Genomic DNA, 18,390 nt, shown 5'->3' with positions numbered 1-18,390 from the left:
GTTTCTGGGCACATACTAGATGTGTAACCACTTAATCTCTCTAAAAACCTCAATTTCCTCATTTGTAAAATGGGCATAATATCTGTAGAACCCACAATATAAGACTATGGAGGTCAAATGAAAATAAATGAAACAGATAAAGCATTATGCAAAATTAATCAACAAGCATTTATTAAGCAGCTATATCCTAGGCACTGAAAAAAAAAAGAAAGAAATGGTTGCAATTGTGCAAGGACAAACACACTTACACATAGTTGGTGGAGCTGTGAAAGGAGTTCACTGTTCTGGAAAACAATTTAGAATTATACCCCTTAAAAGCATGAAAGTATATACACACTCAGACGGAGTAATACTATTGCTAGGCATGTACACAAAGAAAAACAAGGACAGAGGGAAAGGACTCATAAACAAGACAATTTACATCAGTACTTTTGTTGGAACAGAGACCTGACAAACCCAGGTGCCTATAGCTGATATGGTAATTTGTATAATATAAATGTAATGGAAATTTATTCTAATCATAACAAATTATAAATATCACAGATCCAGAGAAATATGAAAAGACTTAGATGAAGTGATACAGTGAAGTGAAGAGAATTAGCAAAATAATATACACAATGACCACATGAGGAGGAACAACTCTGAAAGAACAGAATTCAGACGAAAACAGTAACCAATCATTTCAAAAGACTGATGAAGAAAAGTATGCCACTCAGAGAGGTAGCAGGTCACAGCTAATAGACAGCTGGCCTTAGAAAGGCCTGAATTCAAGCCTTGACTCTGATAGAAAGTGACTGTGTGACCCTGGGCAAGGTATTACCCCCTCAGTGTCCTAGGTAAAGTCTCTAAGACTAGAAATTTCAAAACAGTTACTGATCTATTCTGCATTAATAAGCATTTCCTCACAGGGACTCCTCTACACCAATAAAACCACAGATCTGGTCCAAAAAACTAACAAAATCACCCAAAAGCGCAATCACCTTCTCAGAGAGATAATAGACTAGCTGTACAAAATTAGGCATGACGAACTCTAAATTTATTTTACTTGATTAAACTGGTTAGAAGAGAGAACTTCTACTTGTACAGGAGGGAAGTGGGTAGTGATAAACCTGGAGGGGGAAAAAAAGAGAGAGCAAGAACATCAAAAAATTATTTTCAACGTACATTAAGGAAAAAAGTACAGACACAAATATAACAGTTCTGATACTACCTTGCTAAACTTTATATATTTCTTTAAAAAAAAAAACTTTATTTAACAGAAGTTCACAACTTTTTACACAATTCTCTTTCCTTTTCTTTGCATCTTGAAATGACTACTGATGAAGGTTATATTTGCAATAAAAAAAGGAGGGGGAGGTAAGCACTGTTTTAAAGCCTCAAGTATCATGTAAATATGAGCTGCAGTTTTTTTTTTTTAAATCACTTAAGTTGAAATATTACTACCAAGGCTGGGGGGAGCATGGTGGGGTTCTCATGGAGTTGGGTACTCTTACAAATATCAGTGGGCTAGTTAGTTGACATTAAGAAAAATTATGACCAGTAGACAGAGCACAGAATCTGGAACCTGGGGCCCTGGATCCAAAGCCCAATTTTGTTGCTTAGTATCTGTGTATAAGTCATTTTAACTGTTCCTGGTCTCATTTCCTCATCTGCAAAATGAGGTGACTGGATTAGATGATCTTGAAGGTCTTTCCAAGTTCTACATCCTAAATCTAAATCCTAAATGTCTCAGGGTACAGCTATCATCTGTATATTAGGGGTCTTAACGCAGACTAATCTAAAGCAAAATCTCCACTGCTGCATGTATTCTGACTTTGAATGTATCCTTGCCTTCCTATTTGTACTGCAGTTGAAACTGGCAGTGAAAAGTTTATTAGGCCACAATAATAAAATGAAAAAAGGGAGACAGACCTAGGTTTCCAGCCTTTTACAGAACAATATTACACATGTGTGAACTTAAGATATTTTACAAACATATAAGGACTCTATTTTCTTGCTATCATAGTTACTGTCACTCATACTCATCCTAGTCAAAACCACAAAAAGTGGAATGAAGTAAAAAGGGCACAGGCACATATCAAGAACATCTTTCATAATACACTGAAGGGTCCCAAAGCATGGTTGGGAAACCATGCAATAGGGTGCCATTTATTATATCATTCTCAATAATCTAATGAGTCTTCCTTATTGATAGATCTGGTCAGGTCACTCTTCTATTCAAACTTTGAATGAATGGACCCCGTTATCTACTAAGTCCTTTTCCTGGCATTCAAGGCCCTCCAAAAGCTGGCATCCCCCAGTTTTCCAATTTATATGACACCTTGTCTAGTATACTACTTTGCCAGCACTCTACACATTCCAGCCAAAATCTTTTCTCTGAACATACCACCCAAGTACCAGTGCTCATTCTATATTCTCTATCCCTAAAATTTCCTTCCTCTTCTTCTTCCCAGTTATGTCCTAGCCATGTGGCCTGTACTCTAGCTTTCTCCTCCTACAGATTCAACTTGGACACTGACTAGAGAGCTTTCATTTAATCCATCTGGGTGAAAAGCTTTCACCTTATGCATTCCACCAGGTACCTCCAAGTTATGTCTAAGAAACTATACTGTGCTCAGGCCCTCCTGTCCACCCACCCACCTCACTTTTTACCTCCAGACCCATTTTATATGCAATATTCTCCTAACAGAATGTAAGTTCTTTGGGGGCAAAGACTGTCTAGCTTGTTTTTTGAATTCCCAGTACTTAGCACAGTGCCCAGCACATAGTTTTTGTTCATTCATTCATTTAATTAATTCATTCATTCATCTACTGAACTGCTATTTATTCTTTAAAGGCAAGTCAAATGGGGTCAAGTTCCTAAAGGAAATTAGTTTTATAGATTGGATCTATGCCTCCCTCATCCCCAAAACCTGACAGATTCTATGGACCAGCCAGCCAGTCTCCAGGGCAATTAGATACCTCCTTCATGATGAATGCCTTCAGTTTTTAGGTAGTCTTTATCTCCTATAATATACTACTATACAGATATGGGTTAATTGGTAAAAATTTGAGCAGAATATGAGGATAATGATAGCCATAGCAAATGCTGTTGTCAGTAACAATAGGTTTTCTGGGGATGGAAGGGAAAAAGAACTGGGCTCTACACCTACTAGGTTGGCAGAGGGTTGTGACACCCTCTCCAAGAATGAGCTTTGAGGATAGTTCCTAGAACACAAGGTTAATAAGAAAGCAATTTGATGGCTTGCCTATGGGGGTGCTAGTAAAACTATACTATGAAATCCAGCACGAGAGCAAGCTCCACTCAAGTCCAAGGCATTCCTTGCTTCATTTATATCATCCTCATTTGAGGCAAGTAGTGTAGCACTGGATATGGAAAGACCTGACTTCAAACCTAGCCTCAGATACTCATTAACTGTGTGGCCCCCAGCAAATCACCTAACCTGTTTGTTTCAGTTTCCTCAACTGTAAAATGGGATAATAGTATCTACCGCCTAGGGTTGTCGTGAAGAATAAATGAGGTAACATTTGTAAAAAGTGCTTAGCACAGTGTCTGGCACATAGTAGGTGGTATATAAATGTTTGTTCCCTTCATGAGCTTGTGGAGACAGTATTCATGGGGACCCTTTCAGCAACCTCTATGTGGGTTATTGTGGGCAAAGTCAAATGGAAACACTTGGAACTGACTTAACCATTTTGAGGTTTTGTTTGTTTTTTTTAAAAAACTAGATGGAAAGGCTTCTGGTAAGATGGAGGAGTCGGTCAGAAAATTCCAAGCTCTCACGATTTTCCCCCATAAAAGAGATAAAATAGCGCCTCAGGGTGAACATAGACCTGGTAAAAATAAGAGTAGGGGCAAAACAGGGTCCTCCTGGGACAAACTGAGAAGATCTGAAGAAAAATCCCAGGATACAGTCTGGTCCCTGTGAAGAATAAACACCTCCAGGCTAGGACTGCTTAAACAACAAGCAGCAAGCAATGGGGTTAGCTGGTGTGGGAAGCTGCGTTGTCCTAGCCACAGGAACTTTTACCCACCCCCCCCTTGGAACAGTGAGGGGAGTTGGGCATCTGAGCCAGGAAGATTGAGGGAACCTCTGCTAACAAGGAATACCAGACCCAGTGTGCTGTGGAGTCATAGCCAGGAATAGAAGGAACCAGCACACAGGTTAAGTTCAAAAGCAGTGGGGCAGGGACACCTCTGGCTCTAGCTATTTACAGAAAGCTGGAGGTCCTGGTTTCAGTTCCAGGCCAGAGGGGAGAACTAAAGGAGGATCTGAGGCCAGGAATCATCCCCCATACCCTAGGACTGAAGTGATTACAAACACTAAGCTACAACAAATAAAAGAATGCACAGGCAAAGGAGAAAGAATCCAACCATAGAGAGTTACTATGAGAATAGAGAGGACCAAGGTTTGACCTCAGGAGGATACTGAAGCAAAGAAACCCTTTTTTACCCCAAAGAATAATATCACTAGCCCAAAAAGAATTCACAGAAGAAATTGAAAAACAAGAAGATGATGAAAAGAAAGCCAACCAATTAGAAAAGGAGAGCCAGAATTTTAAGAAAACGACTCCTTGAAAATAAGAATTGGGCAAGGGGAAGCTAGCGAAGTTTTAAGTGATCAAGAAATAATAAAACAAAATATAAAGAATGATAAAATAGAAAAGAATGTGAAACATCTCAGAAGAAAAACAACTGATCTGGAGAACAGATCAAGAAGAGAAAATATAAGAGTAATTGGACTACCTGAAAACTATAATAAAAAAAAACAATCTTGATACAATAATACAAGAAATAATTAAATTGTCCTGAAGCATCAGAACAAGAGGGGAAAGTAGAAATAGAAAAAACCACCAATCACCACCTGAAAGAGAGCCTATGAGAAAAACCCTCAAGAATATTATAGTCAAATTCCACACCCCCCAAATCAAGGATAAAATATTACAACCAACAAGAAAAAACTATTTAAATATGGCAGTGTCACAATTAGAATCACACAAGACCTAGCAGTGGTGATACTAAAAGCTCAGTCTTGGAACACTATATATTGAAGAGTAAAAGAAATGGGGTTCCAGCCAAAATTATCATACTCAGCAAAGCTAAGCATAATCCTGAATGAAAAAAATGGATATTTAATGAATTGACAGACGTGCAGGACTTTGTTTAAAAAAAGAAAAAACAACACCTGAACTTAATAGAAGATTTGTTTAAAAAAAGAAAAAACAACACCTGAACTTAATAGAAGATTTGACACACAAGAGCCAAGAGAAATATAAGGAAGGTACATACCAGACTAATTACATGGGATTCAATAAGGACAGACTGTTTTTACATGTAAAATGTAAAACTTATGTCTAAGACTGTTATTAGTAATTGGGTAGTTTGTAAGAGGGGTAGACCTGAGTATGATACGACTTTTAAAAAAAACATTTAGGAATAGCTAAAAAGAGTATCTTATACAAACGAGGTATCAGAGATAGAACCCACACAGAGGAATTAGATGAAGGAGGAGGGCTATTAGTTTTGAAAACCTACTTTCATCGGGAATGGGTTCAAGAGGGAACAATACATATATATGTAGAAGAGTATAAAAGTTTTCTAAATTCAGAAAGAAAAAAAATGCTAAGGGTACAGAGAGTAGGGAAAGGATAAGGGAGGGATCTCTACAGGGGAGGGGGATACAGTAGGTTAAAGGGGGTTATAAAGGGCATTTAGATTTATAGGAATGGGAGAATAAGGGACGGATCCTAAGAGAGGGGGTAGGTTAAGTAATAGGGCAAGGTAGCAAGTAGAAGTAAACTAGAGGAGTCAGGAAGGATAGGAAATAAGAGATATGCACAAACAAAAACAAAACTCAGGAGCAGAATTTGTTAGGGAAGGGGCGTGTGTGTGTGCGTGCGTGTGTGTGTGTGTGTGCGCGCGCGCAATCACACTTAATTGTAGGCTGGGGGGAGGAAGGAGGGGAAAAGAACAAAGTAAAAAGTACACAGCAGAGAACAAAAGAAAACTTACATGGAAGCAAAGAAAAGATGGACAGCTCTCAACACAACTCACAGTAGTTACTATATAGACTTTCTTGCTATGGAAATTTGTTGCTATATATTTTGAATCCTCTCTTACATTCTGCTATGCACATGACATGCTTTTTATTTCTTATTTTGCACATAAGTTTCAATATTTAAGTTTATAATATGCTTCTTTTTCTTTTCTAATTATGTATTTAAGTTTTAGTATTTAAGTCTAATTTAAAAAAAGAAAAAAAGAGGGGCAGCTAGGTGGCTCAGCGGATAGAGCACTGGTCTTGGGAGTCAGGAGGACATGAGTTCAAATCCGGCCTCAGACGCTTGACAATTACTAGCTGTGTGACCCTGATCAAGTCACTTAACCCCAATGCCTAGCCAAAAAAAAGACAAGACTAGGTATCATCCAGACAAAGAATCATGGAGTCTGAATGCAGACTGAAGCATACTATTTTCACCTGTTTTTTGTTCGTTTTTTTTTCTCATGATTTTTCCCTTTTGTTCTGACTCTTCTTTCACAACATGACTAATGTGGAAATATGTTTAACATGATTATACATATATAACCTAAAAAAAAAAAAAGATTAGGTGTCTCCAGATCTTCACCTGGCTGGCAGTACGTGGACAAATCACAGGCCCAGTGACTGGACCATTTCACTCCACTTTAGGTAAGCTGGTGGACCTCCACTTCCTAGGGCTCACCATAGGGATTCTGAACTTAGTGTGGTCACCCAAATGCCAAAGCCCACTGCAGCTTAAAATTCCCATCAGCTAGCCTCAACATCTCTGGTAGCTGCAATTACAAGAGTGTGCCAGCACACCCAACCACTCCTCATGGTTATCTCCAAATATCAGCTCCAGGAGAGTGAAAGATAGTTCTTCTCTAGCAATGGAGTTGGAGTGCTTCATAATACCAACTCCCATTAAAATAATACTTTGTGGCTCGTGAAGAAGGCAGTGGCACCTAGCAGTTTATGATGGATTAAAGGGAGCTGAACAAAGTCATCATGCCTATTAATGGAACTATTCCTAACTAACAATATGGTAGACCAGGTAGCTCAGGCCCAGGGTGAGTTGAATAGGCCTAGGTATTCACCAAGCCTTTTTTTTCCTGTAATGTTATGGTTGAATAGTTTCCTTTCACTTGGGAAGGAGTCCAATAAAGTATATTTCACTGTCCTTTTCCCAAGGGTACCTGAATTCTCCCTCATACTGCCACATTCCAGTAAGCAGAGAACTCAAAGAGGCTTCCTTTACTGAAGGCACTGACAAACACCACTCATAAAATAACATACTTTTGACTGGGCTAGATGAGGTCATAGTGGCTGAGGCCCCAGACTGGATGGTTGCCCATGAAGGAAAAAAGGGATGAGAAATCAACTCAAGAAAATTCAGAGTCCAACATGCTCAATCAAATTTGAGGAGAAATACAATGGGTGAGGAAAAACCAGAGGATTCAAGGCACAGTTTGGAAAAAGCTGCTTATATATGCTTTTAGAACAGACTGTTCCCACTTTGAGGAAGCCTAAAGGGTCATTAGAACTTTTGGGTTATGGAGAACCCAAATTCCCTACCTGGATATCCTGATGGCTCCCATTTACAAAATTACCTAGCAAGCATTTTCTCTGTTAATTATTTCCTATTCATCCTGTACATAGCCTGCTTTGTATGTATTTGCTTGCATGTTGTCTGGGCCATTAGATTGTAAGTAAGCTCCTTGAGGTCAGAGGCTTTTACCTCTTTTTGTATCCCCAGCACAGTACCTGGCACATTTTTGAAAAGCAGCTGCTCAACTGATTCAAATTCAAATTTGGAAGAGTAAGAGCCATTCTCCAACAGATAAAAGACCAAAGGATATCAACAGGCAATTCTCAGAAGAAGACATCCAAGCTAGCAACAGTCATATGAAAAAATACTCCAAAATATTATTAGAGATTATTTTAGGATAAGAATTCATTATTTGGCAAAAAATTGTTGTAAAGGGGGCAGCGAGGTGGTGCAGTGGATAGAACACTGACCCTGGAGTCAGAGGACCTGAATTCAAATCCAGCTTCAGACACATAACACTTACTAGCTGTGTTACCCCGGGCAAGTCACTTAACGCCCAACTGCCTCATCAAAAAAAAAAATTGCTGAGAAAGCTGGAAAGCAGTGTGGCAGAAATTGGGCACAGACCAGTATCTTATACCATTTACCAAGAAAGGTCAAAATGGATACATGACCTAGATATAAAGATTACATGAAAATTTGAAGAATGTGGAATACATTACTTATCACATTTATGGATATGTAAACAATTTATGAATAAACAAGAGATAACAAAGTGAGGTGTAAAATGGATAATTTCAATTACATTAAATTAAAAAAGGTTTGTACAAATAAAACAAAAGTAGCCAAGAGCAGAAGGAAAGAAGAAAATTGGGAGAAAAAACTTATAGACAGTTTGTCAGATAAAGGTCTCATATCTCAAATATATAAAGAATTTTGTAAAAGCTGTAAGACCACTAGTCATTCCCCAATTCAAAAATGGTCAAAGGAAATGAACAGGCAGTTTTTAGATAAAGAAATCAAGGGACAAACAGCTAGGTGGCGCAGATTGGGTCTAGATTTGAAGTTTTATGGAACCAGTCTCTATACTCGACAGTAATCAGATTTACACTTTAGAAAAATCACCGTGGCAACCAAGTAGAAGACAAATTGGAGTGGGGAAAGATTTGAATTAGAGAGACCAGTGAGAAAGCCATTTTAATATTCCAGGACAAAGGTGATAAGGACTAGTTAAGTCAGCAAGCAGTTATTAAATGCCTACTATGTGTCAGGTACTATGGCACTGCACTGGGGATACGGAAAAAGACAGTCCTTGTTCTCAGGAGCACACATTTATTGGAGGTAACAATATGCAAGCAAAATATATATAATAAATTGGCAATAATTAACAGAGGCAAGGGTCTAGTATTAAGGGGAAAGGCTAATTGTAGAAGGTATGATTTTAGAGACTTGATAGTTAAAGAACTAAGGAGGCAGAGATGAGGAAGGTTCAAATTCTAGTCACGGGGACAACCACTAAAAATGCAGTGTGGAAAGATGGAGTGTCTTGTTTGAGGACTCAGATCACCCAGGAGGAATGAGTTAGGCTGATGACTTTGTACAGTCCTGCCTCACTTACATCCAATTCACTTGCAAGTCAAGACATCACCCTCAGGATGTCATGGGTCCTCTTCAAGAACAAAGGACAAACAACAAAACAATGTAACAAGTTTTAGGACACTCAAATCTCATTGGGGTTCAGTTTCCTTAACGGTAAAACAAAAAGAGATTTTAACTAAGAGCAGATAGCTAACACTGAATGTTGCCAGGAAGCCTGTGCTGACTTTAAAAACCCTGAAAACTACTTACCCTCATCTACCCATAGCACTCTGCACCTTCCTCACTGAATGGCCATTGTACAAGACCTAGTGCTACAACTCTAAGCTATTTTCAATATTTCTCTATTGAACTCTGCTGCTACAAATAGAAGGTACACAAGGGAAGGGCAATACATTTACTTTAGCTAGCATTATACTCTCTGGCACATTTTACCCTTACAACAAACAGCATTTTATCCAAGGACAACAATCAAAAGTTTGCCATACTTGAACTTCATATCATGGATCTTAGAGCTAAAAAGAACATTAAAAACCATCTAATACAACCAACTAATTTTTACAGATGAGGACACTTGAGCATCAATTTATAGTTACTTAGGGTGTTCTGTGTACATGGAACTGTAAAAGGCAAATGATATTGTCTAGAAGAAAATTATTTTTAAAAGACACACAATGTGCACTTGCATCCAGAAATCTACATAATTACAATTACATTTTCCAATTTCTCTCAATTTTGTTTTTGATGCAGTTTGATTACAAACAATCTTGTAAAGAGAGGTAGTGTATGATTAATTCCACTTTGCAAATAAGGAAGATAGGGGAATTAAGTGAGTTGCCTGAGGTTACTGACTGAGTCAAGGGCAAGACAAGTCTAAAAGCCCCATCCTAGCAGAATTCTAGGCAGTTTTTAACTCTGGTGACTGCTCCCCACTCAGGAATATTCTCGGTTCCTTCAGCTTCCCAGACACTCTATTCTTCCTTAATAAGTTCTACCCTATTTCCTTTACTGGCTCCCCATTCTTTTCCTGTCCCCTTAATACAGGTATGGATGAGTGTTCCCCAGGGTTCTGTCTTTGACCATCCTCTTTCATTTCCAAGACTTCAACTACCACTTCTATACAAATGACTCCCAAGTACAGTAGACAGACAGACTCTCTCTCTCTCTCTCTCTCTGCCTCCCTCCTTCCTGGTTCTGACTTCCCTTTTGGGTTCTAGACAGAGAACTTAGAGAACATCTATCCCTCAAACCTATTGCTCCTTCTAACTCTATTATTCACCATATTATATCCCAAATCTCAGTCAGTCACTAATTACTTTTGATCCCACCTCAACAACATATCTGGCACCCCCTCTCTATTAAAACAACCTTTCAACAGCAAAATATATAGGCCTTCATTGCTTGTGTTGATCAATAATATTATTATAGCCTAACACTTCTCTGTTCCTTTCTCCAAACAATCCTTTATACCATGGCCAGAATAATCCTTCTGGTACAAACCTAGTTGTGTCAGTCTGTTCAATAATTATCTTCATACATTCATTCAACAAGTATTTGTTAAGCAACTACTATGTGTCAAGTACTCAGTTAAACCATGGGGATACAAAGATAAAAGTAAAACAGTCCCTGCCTCTAAAGGAACTTATACTCTAATAAAGGAAAACAACTCAAACAAGTAAATAAATAAATGTATGATTTACGCAAAATAAATACATAGTAATGAAGGAATGGGTGACAAGTAAGAGATCAAGCTAAGTTTAGTGTAGGTAGGAGCTGGAACTATATACTGATGCTTGAAGAAATCTAGGGATTCTACAAGGCAGAGTAAAGGAGGGATTCACATTCCAGGCAGGGGGAGAGACAGCCCATCTAAAAGATAGGGGAAATGTTATCTAACACTGACTACGAAGTTAATTTGACAGGACACTAAAATGTATGAAGAGGGGTAATGTGTAATAAGCCTGGAAAGGCAAGCTAGAGTTTAAATTTAAATCAAGAGATTTAAATGCTCAACAGATCCAAGCTTCTGGAACAAGAACTTAATATCTGACAAAAATTGCTAAAAAAATTGGAAAGCAGTTTAGCAGAAACTAGGCACAGACCAACATCTCACACTCTACACCAAGATAAGGTCAAAATGGGTACATGATTTAGACATAAAGAGTGATATCATAAGCAAATCAGGTGAGCATGGAACATTTTACCTGTCAGATCCAGGGACAAGGTAAAATTTGGGACCAAATAAGAGATAAAGAGCATTACAAAATATAAAACGGATAATTCTGATTAAAGTACATTAAAAAGTTTTGCAAACAAAACCAATGCAGCCAAAATTAGAAAAAAAGCAAAAAACTGGGGGAGGGGATTTTTACAGCAAACTTCTCTGCTAAAAGCCCCATTTCTCAAATGAATACAGAACTGAATCATATTTATAATATGCATCATTCCCCAAGATAAATGGCCAAAGGATATGAACAGCCAGTTTTCAGAAGGAAAAAAAACAAAGCTATCTATGGTTATGAAAAAATGCTCTAAATCACTACTAATTAGAGAAATGCAAATTAAAACAACTCTAAGGTCCCACCTCACACCTATCAGATCGGCTGATAGAACAGAAAAGGAAAATGACAAATGTTGGAAGGGATGTGAAAAAATTGGGAGACACTAAAGCACTATTGGTGGAGTTGTGAATTGATCCAGCCATTCTGGAGAGCAATTTGGAACTATGCCCAAAGGGCTATAGAACTGTGCATACCCTTTGCCTCAGCAATGGTTGCTTGTTGTCCTTCCTTCTCAAAGGGGCCAAAATGACATAGAGTCAAGTTACAGTGTGTCCAACTATGGCTGATCAGACCAACACTAACTCAGGATACTCTACCATAGGCCGGGCACAAATAGTCCATAGGAACATTTGGGGTGGATTCTCTAAATCAGGAATATATATCTCAAAGAGATTTTTAAAAAAAAGTAAAAGGATCTATATGTGAAATACACAGCATCTCTCGTGGTGCAAAAGAACTGGAAATTGAGGGGATGCCCATCAATTGGGAAATGGGTGAACAAGTTGTGGTATATGATGGTGATAGAATACAATTGTGCAATAAGAAATGACAAAGATGAAGGTTTCGGAAAAACCTGGAAAGATGATGCGAAGAAGGGCAGCGAGGTCGCAGTGGATAGAGCGCCGGCCCTGGAGTCAGGAGGACCAGAATTCAAATCCGGCGTCAGACACATAATACTTCCTAGCTGTGTGACTCTGGGCAAGTCACTTAACCCCAATTGCCTCACCAAGAAAAAAAAAAAAAAGATGATGCAAAGTGACAGAAACAAAACCAGAAGAACACTGTACATAGTAGCAGCAATATCGTTCAATGATCAATTATGAATGACTTAACTATTTATTCTCAGCAATACAATGATCCAAGACAATTCCAAAGGACTTATGATGAAAAATGCTATCCATCTCTAGAGAAAGAACTGATAAAGTCTGAACGAAGATCAAAACATACTTTTTTAAACTTTCTTTTTCTTGATTTTTTTTGGGGGGGGTGTCTCTTTTCTTTTGCAACATGGTTAATATGGAAATATGTTTTGCCCAACTGCACATATATAATCTATATCAAATTGCTTGACTTCTCAAGGAAAGGGACAGAAAGAATTTGGAACTCAATTTTTTTAAATGTTAAAACTGTTTTTACATGTAAATGGAAGAAAAAATAATATATATTATTTACATTTTTTTTTTAAATACTAAACATAAGTTTGTATTTGACCCTTTGGAAACTGGGAGCCACTGGAGTTTATTGAGCATGTGAGTGACAAGATTAGGCCTATGTTAAGGAATATCACTTTGGCTGCTGTATAGGATGGGCTGGAGGAGAGATTAGAAGTAGGGATTAATTAGGATGCTACTGGAATAGTCCAAGGTAGAGCACCTGAGCTACAGTGTCGACTGAAGGAGTGGAGAAGGTAGTGGATGAAAAAGATAACGGTATAGCAACTGATTAAATAGAAAGGGTAAAAACTGTAAAGAGTTAAGGATGACAAAAGTTGCAAGCCTGAATACCTGAAAGAATAAATAAGTGGTCCTCAACAGATAAGCAAGTTAGGAAAAGGGGAGAGTTTAGGAGAAAACAGTCTGTTCTGAACATGCTGAATTTGAGATGTGTATGGGCCTGGAGTCAGAAAGACTAGAGTTCAAATGTGATCTCAGACATTTACTAGCTGTGTGACCCTGGGCAATTCACTTAACTACTGCCCGATTAAACTGGGGAACATAATAGCAAAGCACTGCTGTATCTTTGCCAAGAAAAACCCCCATCAACAGTTCTAACCAAGGTCAAATCAAATATGACTGAATGAACAGCAAATACAGGACTTCCTGGGGGAATCAGGAATGCCTTCTTGTAAGTTGTCACATGAGCAGAGCTTTTAAAGAAACTATCAAGTACATTCAAGGCCTATGAGATAGATAGCCTTGAAGGTGAAAATCTCATGTGAGCATTAAGAAAGCCATGTTAACTGCCTGTACTACTTGTAAAGCAGAGCAGTATATAAAAATATTGAAAAGGTAGGCTGGAGCCAGACTGTGAAGGAGGAAGCTACTACAGCAGAGGTGGGGAACCTGGGGCCTCAAGGCCCTCTAGGTCCTCAAGTTCAGCCCTTTGACTGAATCCAAACTTCACAAAACAAATCCCCTGAATAAAAAGTTTTGTTCTGCAAAACTTGGACTCAGTCAAAAGGCCGCACCTAAGGACCTAGAAGGCCGAGTAACTAGAATTTATTAAGCAAAACACTACAGCAAGCCCAGACACACCTGTTCTTAAGGAGTATGTCTGGTAGCTGTGTGAAGGGTAAGTGGAGTGGGGAAATTTAAGGCCTGAAGACCAATTAAAAGACTACTGTAAAAGTCTGGGGAAAAGATAATAAAGGCCTGAACTAAGGTGGTAGCTGTATAAATAGAAGGGGTCAAATTTGAGAGATGTTGTAGAGTTATAAGTCACGAAGCTTGGCAACTCATTAGATATGGGTGGTGGTGACAAAGTAAGAAGTAAAGAACAATGCCAAGGTGACTGAAAGGATGGTGGTACCCTTGATGAATGATAATAACAATAATAGCACTTATAATACTGCCTAGCCTACCAAGCACTTTACAATATTATTTCATTTATTTCTCACAATACTGGGAGGTGGCCATTATTACAATTCCTATTTTACAAGGGAGGAAACTGAGGCTAAATGACTTGCCCAAGGTTACACAGCTAGTAATTCAATAAATACTTATTAAGCATCTACTATGAGCACTGGAGACACAAAAAGAAGAAAAAAGCAGTCCCTGCCCTCATGGAGCTTACAATCTCATGGGAAAGCCAACAAACAAACATATAGAAAGCAACCTACATACAAGATAAATAGAAAATAATTAAAAAAGGGAAAGCACTAGAATTAAGAGGGGATAGGGAAAGTTTCCAGTAGAAGGCTGGGACTTGGAAAGGAAGGCAGTGAGGTCATTAGTAGGATCTGACAAAGGAAAGCCTTCCAGGCACAGGCCAGTGGAAAATGCCCAAAGGCCAGAGAAGGAATGTTTTCTTCAAGGTACAGCCAGGAGGCCAAAAAGTAAGGTTGGAGAGTAGAGTGTAAGAAGACTGAAAAGGTGGCCCACCACCACTGCCCCCACCCCTAGCTTTCAAATGCCATTTTGTATTTATTCTAGGAGACAAAAGGAGGCCCCTAGAGTTTATGGAGTAGGGGAGTGGCATTAACCAACCTGTGTTTTAGGAAAATCACTTTAGTGCCAGAATGGTGGATGGGGTTAGAGTGGGGAGAGACAAGAGGCAGGCAAACCCACCATCAGGCTATACTACTAAACAAGGAATGAGAGGACGAGGGCTTACACTCGAGAAGGCAATGTTAGGAGAGAACAGGGTGTATTAGGTGATGCTGACAGACTCGCAACAGAATGGGTAACGGGTTGAGAGACAGTGAGTGTCAGAGGCTGAACTTGAACAGAGGTCTTCCTGACTCCAAGCCGTGCCTACCATGCCACCTAGCAGCACCTAAGCAGAAAATGGCCCTCCACAGAAATGGCAAAGTTTGGAACGGGGGTGGGTTTGGAGGAAAGGATAATAAGTTCTGCTTTGGACAGTTGAAAATATCCAAAAGGCATTATGTGTATGTGCATATGTATGTGTGTATATGTCTACGTATATTATCTACATACATATACACACACACATATAAAATACAGGCATACACAAATGTTATCTCCCCTTCTCATCCATTCCCTCAAGAATGTAAGATTAAAAGTGCTGCTGCTATTCAGTCATGTCCAACTCTTCATGACACAATTTGGGGTTTTCCTGGCAAAGACATTGGAGTGATTTGCCATTTCCTTCTCCAGTTAATTTTACAGATGAGGCAACTGAAGCAAACAGGATTAAGTGACTTGCCCAGGATCACACAGCTACTCAGTGTCTGAGGCCAGATTTGAACTAAGATGAGACTTCCTGACTCCAGGCTTGGCACTCTATCCATTGTACCACTTAGCTGCCCAAGATCAAGAGTAGTGAGCTTTATTATTTCTATTTGTATCTCCAGATGCCTGGAGATGTGCCTCTAAAGCCTGGCCCATAGTAGGCACATAATAAATGTTTGTTGATTGCTTAATTTACACACAAACCCCACCATGAATTCTACATTTCAGCGAAACTGGACCATTCTCTGCAGACACACACCCTCAACTTGGCCTGTATTATCCTACCTCTGTGCCTCTGCTTAAGCTGTTCCCCAGCCCAGCAAAGTCTACCTTCCCAACTTAACTTGTTGCATGTTTTAAAGCCCAACTCAAATGCCCACTCCATCATGAAGTCATCCCTGATACCCACCTCAGCATTAACAGTATTACTCCTCAAGTTCTACATTGCACTTTGTCTTGCAACTTGAATGCAATACCAAACAGTTGCTGGTGTTGTATCCTCCACTAGACTATAAATTCCATGAGGAAATGGACCAAGTTCAATCTAAACTTTGTATCTCACCAGCTAGCTTTGCTACTCTACACAGCTGAGTTTGATGTTTGATGTACTGAAGACATTATAAAAAGCAATCACAATTTGGTGTCAAAAGTGCAAAAAATACCTAATGTTTATTCCTAAAAAGATATGTTCTCCCAACTGCCACTTTTCCATATTAAAATTTCTTAATTTTGAGACTCAAAAACCCCCCAAAATGCGGCTTAATGAAAACCAATAGCTTGGCATTAGCAAAGGTTATAAAAAAAAGTCTCCCCTTATCCAGAGCATACTTGCTGTCTGAAAAATGCAATGGACAGAAATTCTCCTTGATTCTAAGGTAAGAATTATGTCATTCCCTCAAGCTGTCAAAACGCGATTTTAAAATCCTAGTGGTCCAGAGTCTTTTTAAATCCTCCCTAAATGTATAATAGAAGAATATAATCATCACGGATGATGTAAACAGCTCCTCACCTATGATGACAACACAGAAAGCATTATTTAATTGCCAATCCTAGGAAGTGCCAATGTTGCTAACTAGAACTATTTTCAGTCGGTTTTGACCTTCCGCTATGAGGCCAAAGGGAATCCTAAAGCTGAAAAAAACCCAACCAAAATACTTCTCTTACTGCTTTTTAAAAGAGCTGAAAACATCACTCTGAAACAGCAAAACGCCAGGAAGAAGGCCTAAGATTTATCCAACCGAATCCCTTCACTCTGCCCTGTTTAAAAGAACTCAAACCGTCGCTCTGAAAATAGCAAAATGCAAGTGAGCCGGCCTCTTAGTGACTAGAAGTTTTTTCCATCTGATTGAAAACTTAAAAAACAGCGGAACAAGCGGTTCCAATGACTCACAACAAAGAGAAAGCCCCATTCCTTAGGGCGGGGGGAAGAGAACTGCGGGGGTGGGGGGGTGACAAAGAGGGCCAGCCGGACCCTCCGGTCAAGGGTCATCGCACGGACCACCACCTTCGGGGTGGGGCCTCAGGTGTCTCCGAGAAGGGCATCGATGGGGGCGGGGAAAGAGGAGAGCCAGGGCACAAGCCGGGCACCCCACGGGCCCCGGAGCTGGCAAACGGGGGGATGGGGGGCCAGTGGGGGTGATACACGCTCCTCGGGGGAGGAGGACGGAGGGGCAAGGGCAGAAGAGGGGGAAGGGGAGATGTGGCGAGAATCACGGGCGGCCGAGGGAAGAGGCAGGTCTCTTACCTTCCTACTTGCTCCTCCAAGGGACACCTTGGGCCTGGTTTTGAACTCCCCTTCAAAGCTAAACATCTTTACAGCTTATCCCATCTAGGAGGAGGTGAGTGCAGACCCTCGGCACGGTCTGGGGTGGGCTGGGAGGAAGGGGCAGGTGTGGCCGCGGGGCGTGGGGAGGGCAGGGGGAGGGGGAACCGGACCCAGCTCCGCTCGCCCTGCCCGAGGCCAGAGGGGGCGAGAGAAGGGGCGGCGGCGGCCCGGGGACGGGGCAGGGGAGGGGAGCCGGGGCTCTCCCCGTCTCTCTGTCCCCGGGGACCGCTGGGGGGCGGCCGAAGGAAGTGGGGGGTGGGGGAGTGAGCGCGCTAGGGGGTAGTAACGGTGACCCGGGCAGAGGGCGGCTCTTCCTCGCCCCCTGCCGCCACCGCCACCGCAGCCGCCACCACTACTGGTCGCCACCGAGGCCGCGGGGCACCCAGACCTGAGGTGGCGGACTCCCGGACCCGCACTAAGAAGCAGCCGGCTTGGGAAAGAAGATGGCCGCCGACTGCAGTTCCCGTCCGCGGCCCCGAGGCCCGGCGAGCGAGCGCGCCCCCGCCATCGATGACTACAGCGATCCTCTCACCGCGCAGGCCAAAGGAATCGACCCGGCGGGAGCGCGTCGCGAGCGTGCGCGCCCCCGCGGGGCACGTAAGGGGCTGCGGGCCTCGACCTGGGCCGTGGGCTCGTGTTAGCGCATCTGAAACTTGGGACCCGGACTGGGAGCGGGAGCGGGAGCGGGCGGTGCCGAGGCCCAGGGTGCTCCAGGTCAGGATCCCCGAGGCTTCAGCGGGCCTCACAGACCTCGTTTGTGTATTACACAGTGTCTCAAAACTCTTAGTGCAGTTTGAAGCCTTTTAGGAAACTTCATGTATGCAGTTAAGTCAGGGGTCCCTGAACTTGGGTGTGTTTGTGTATGTATGCATATTTGTGTGTGTCTGCCTATATACGTGTATGTGTATTGTATATATGTATTGCA

At 40.9% G+C, this 18,390-nt stretch overlaps 1 protein-coding gene across 4 annotated transcripts in view; it reads right to left on the bottom strand.

The window, feature by feature from the left end:
- Positions 1–17,566, bottom strand: part of UBE3C (ubiquitin protein ligase E3C) — a 162,263-nt gene extending 144,697 nt beyond the window's left edge. For all 4 annotated transcript variants that reach the window (XM_027841019.1, XM_027841020.1, XM_027841021.1 and 1 more), the window contains exon 1: positions 17,385–17,566. In XM_027841019.1, the coding sequence (XP_027696820.1) occupies positions 17,385–17,450 (66 nt within the window). In that variant the 5' untranslated portion in view covers positions 17,451–17,566. The remainder of the gene's footprint in view (positions 1–17,384) is intronic.
- Positions 17,567–18,390: the final 824 nt, after the last annotated feature.

Source organism: Vombatus ursinus, unplaced genomic scaffold (assembly GCF_900497805.2).
Source record: "Vombatus ursinus unplaced genomic scaffold, bare-nosed wombat genome assembly UNPS02014852.1, whole genome shotgun sequence".
NCBI lineage: Eukaryota > Metazoa > Chordata > Mammalia > Diprotodontia > Vombatidae > Vombatus > Vombatus ursinus.
The sequence above is the reverse complement of the archived record's forward strand: the minus strand, read 5'-3'. Positions and strand labels throughout refer to the sequence as shown.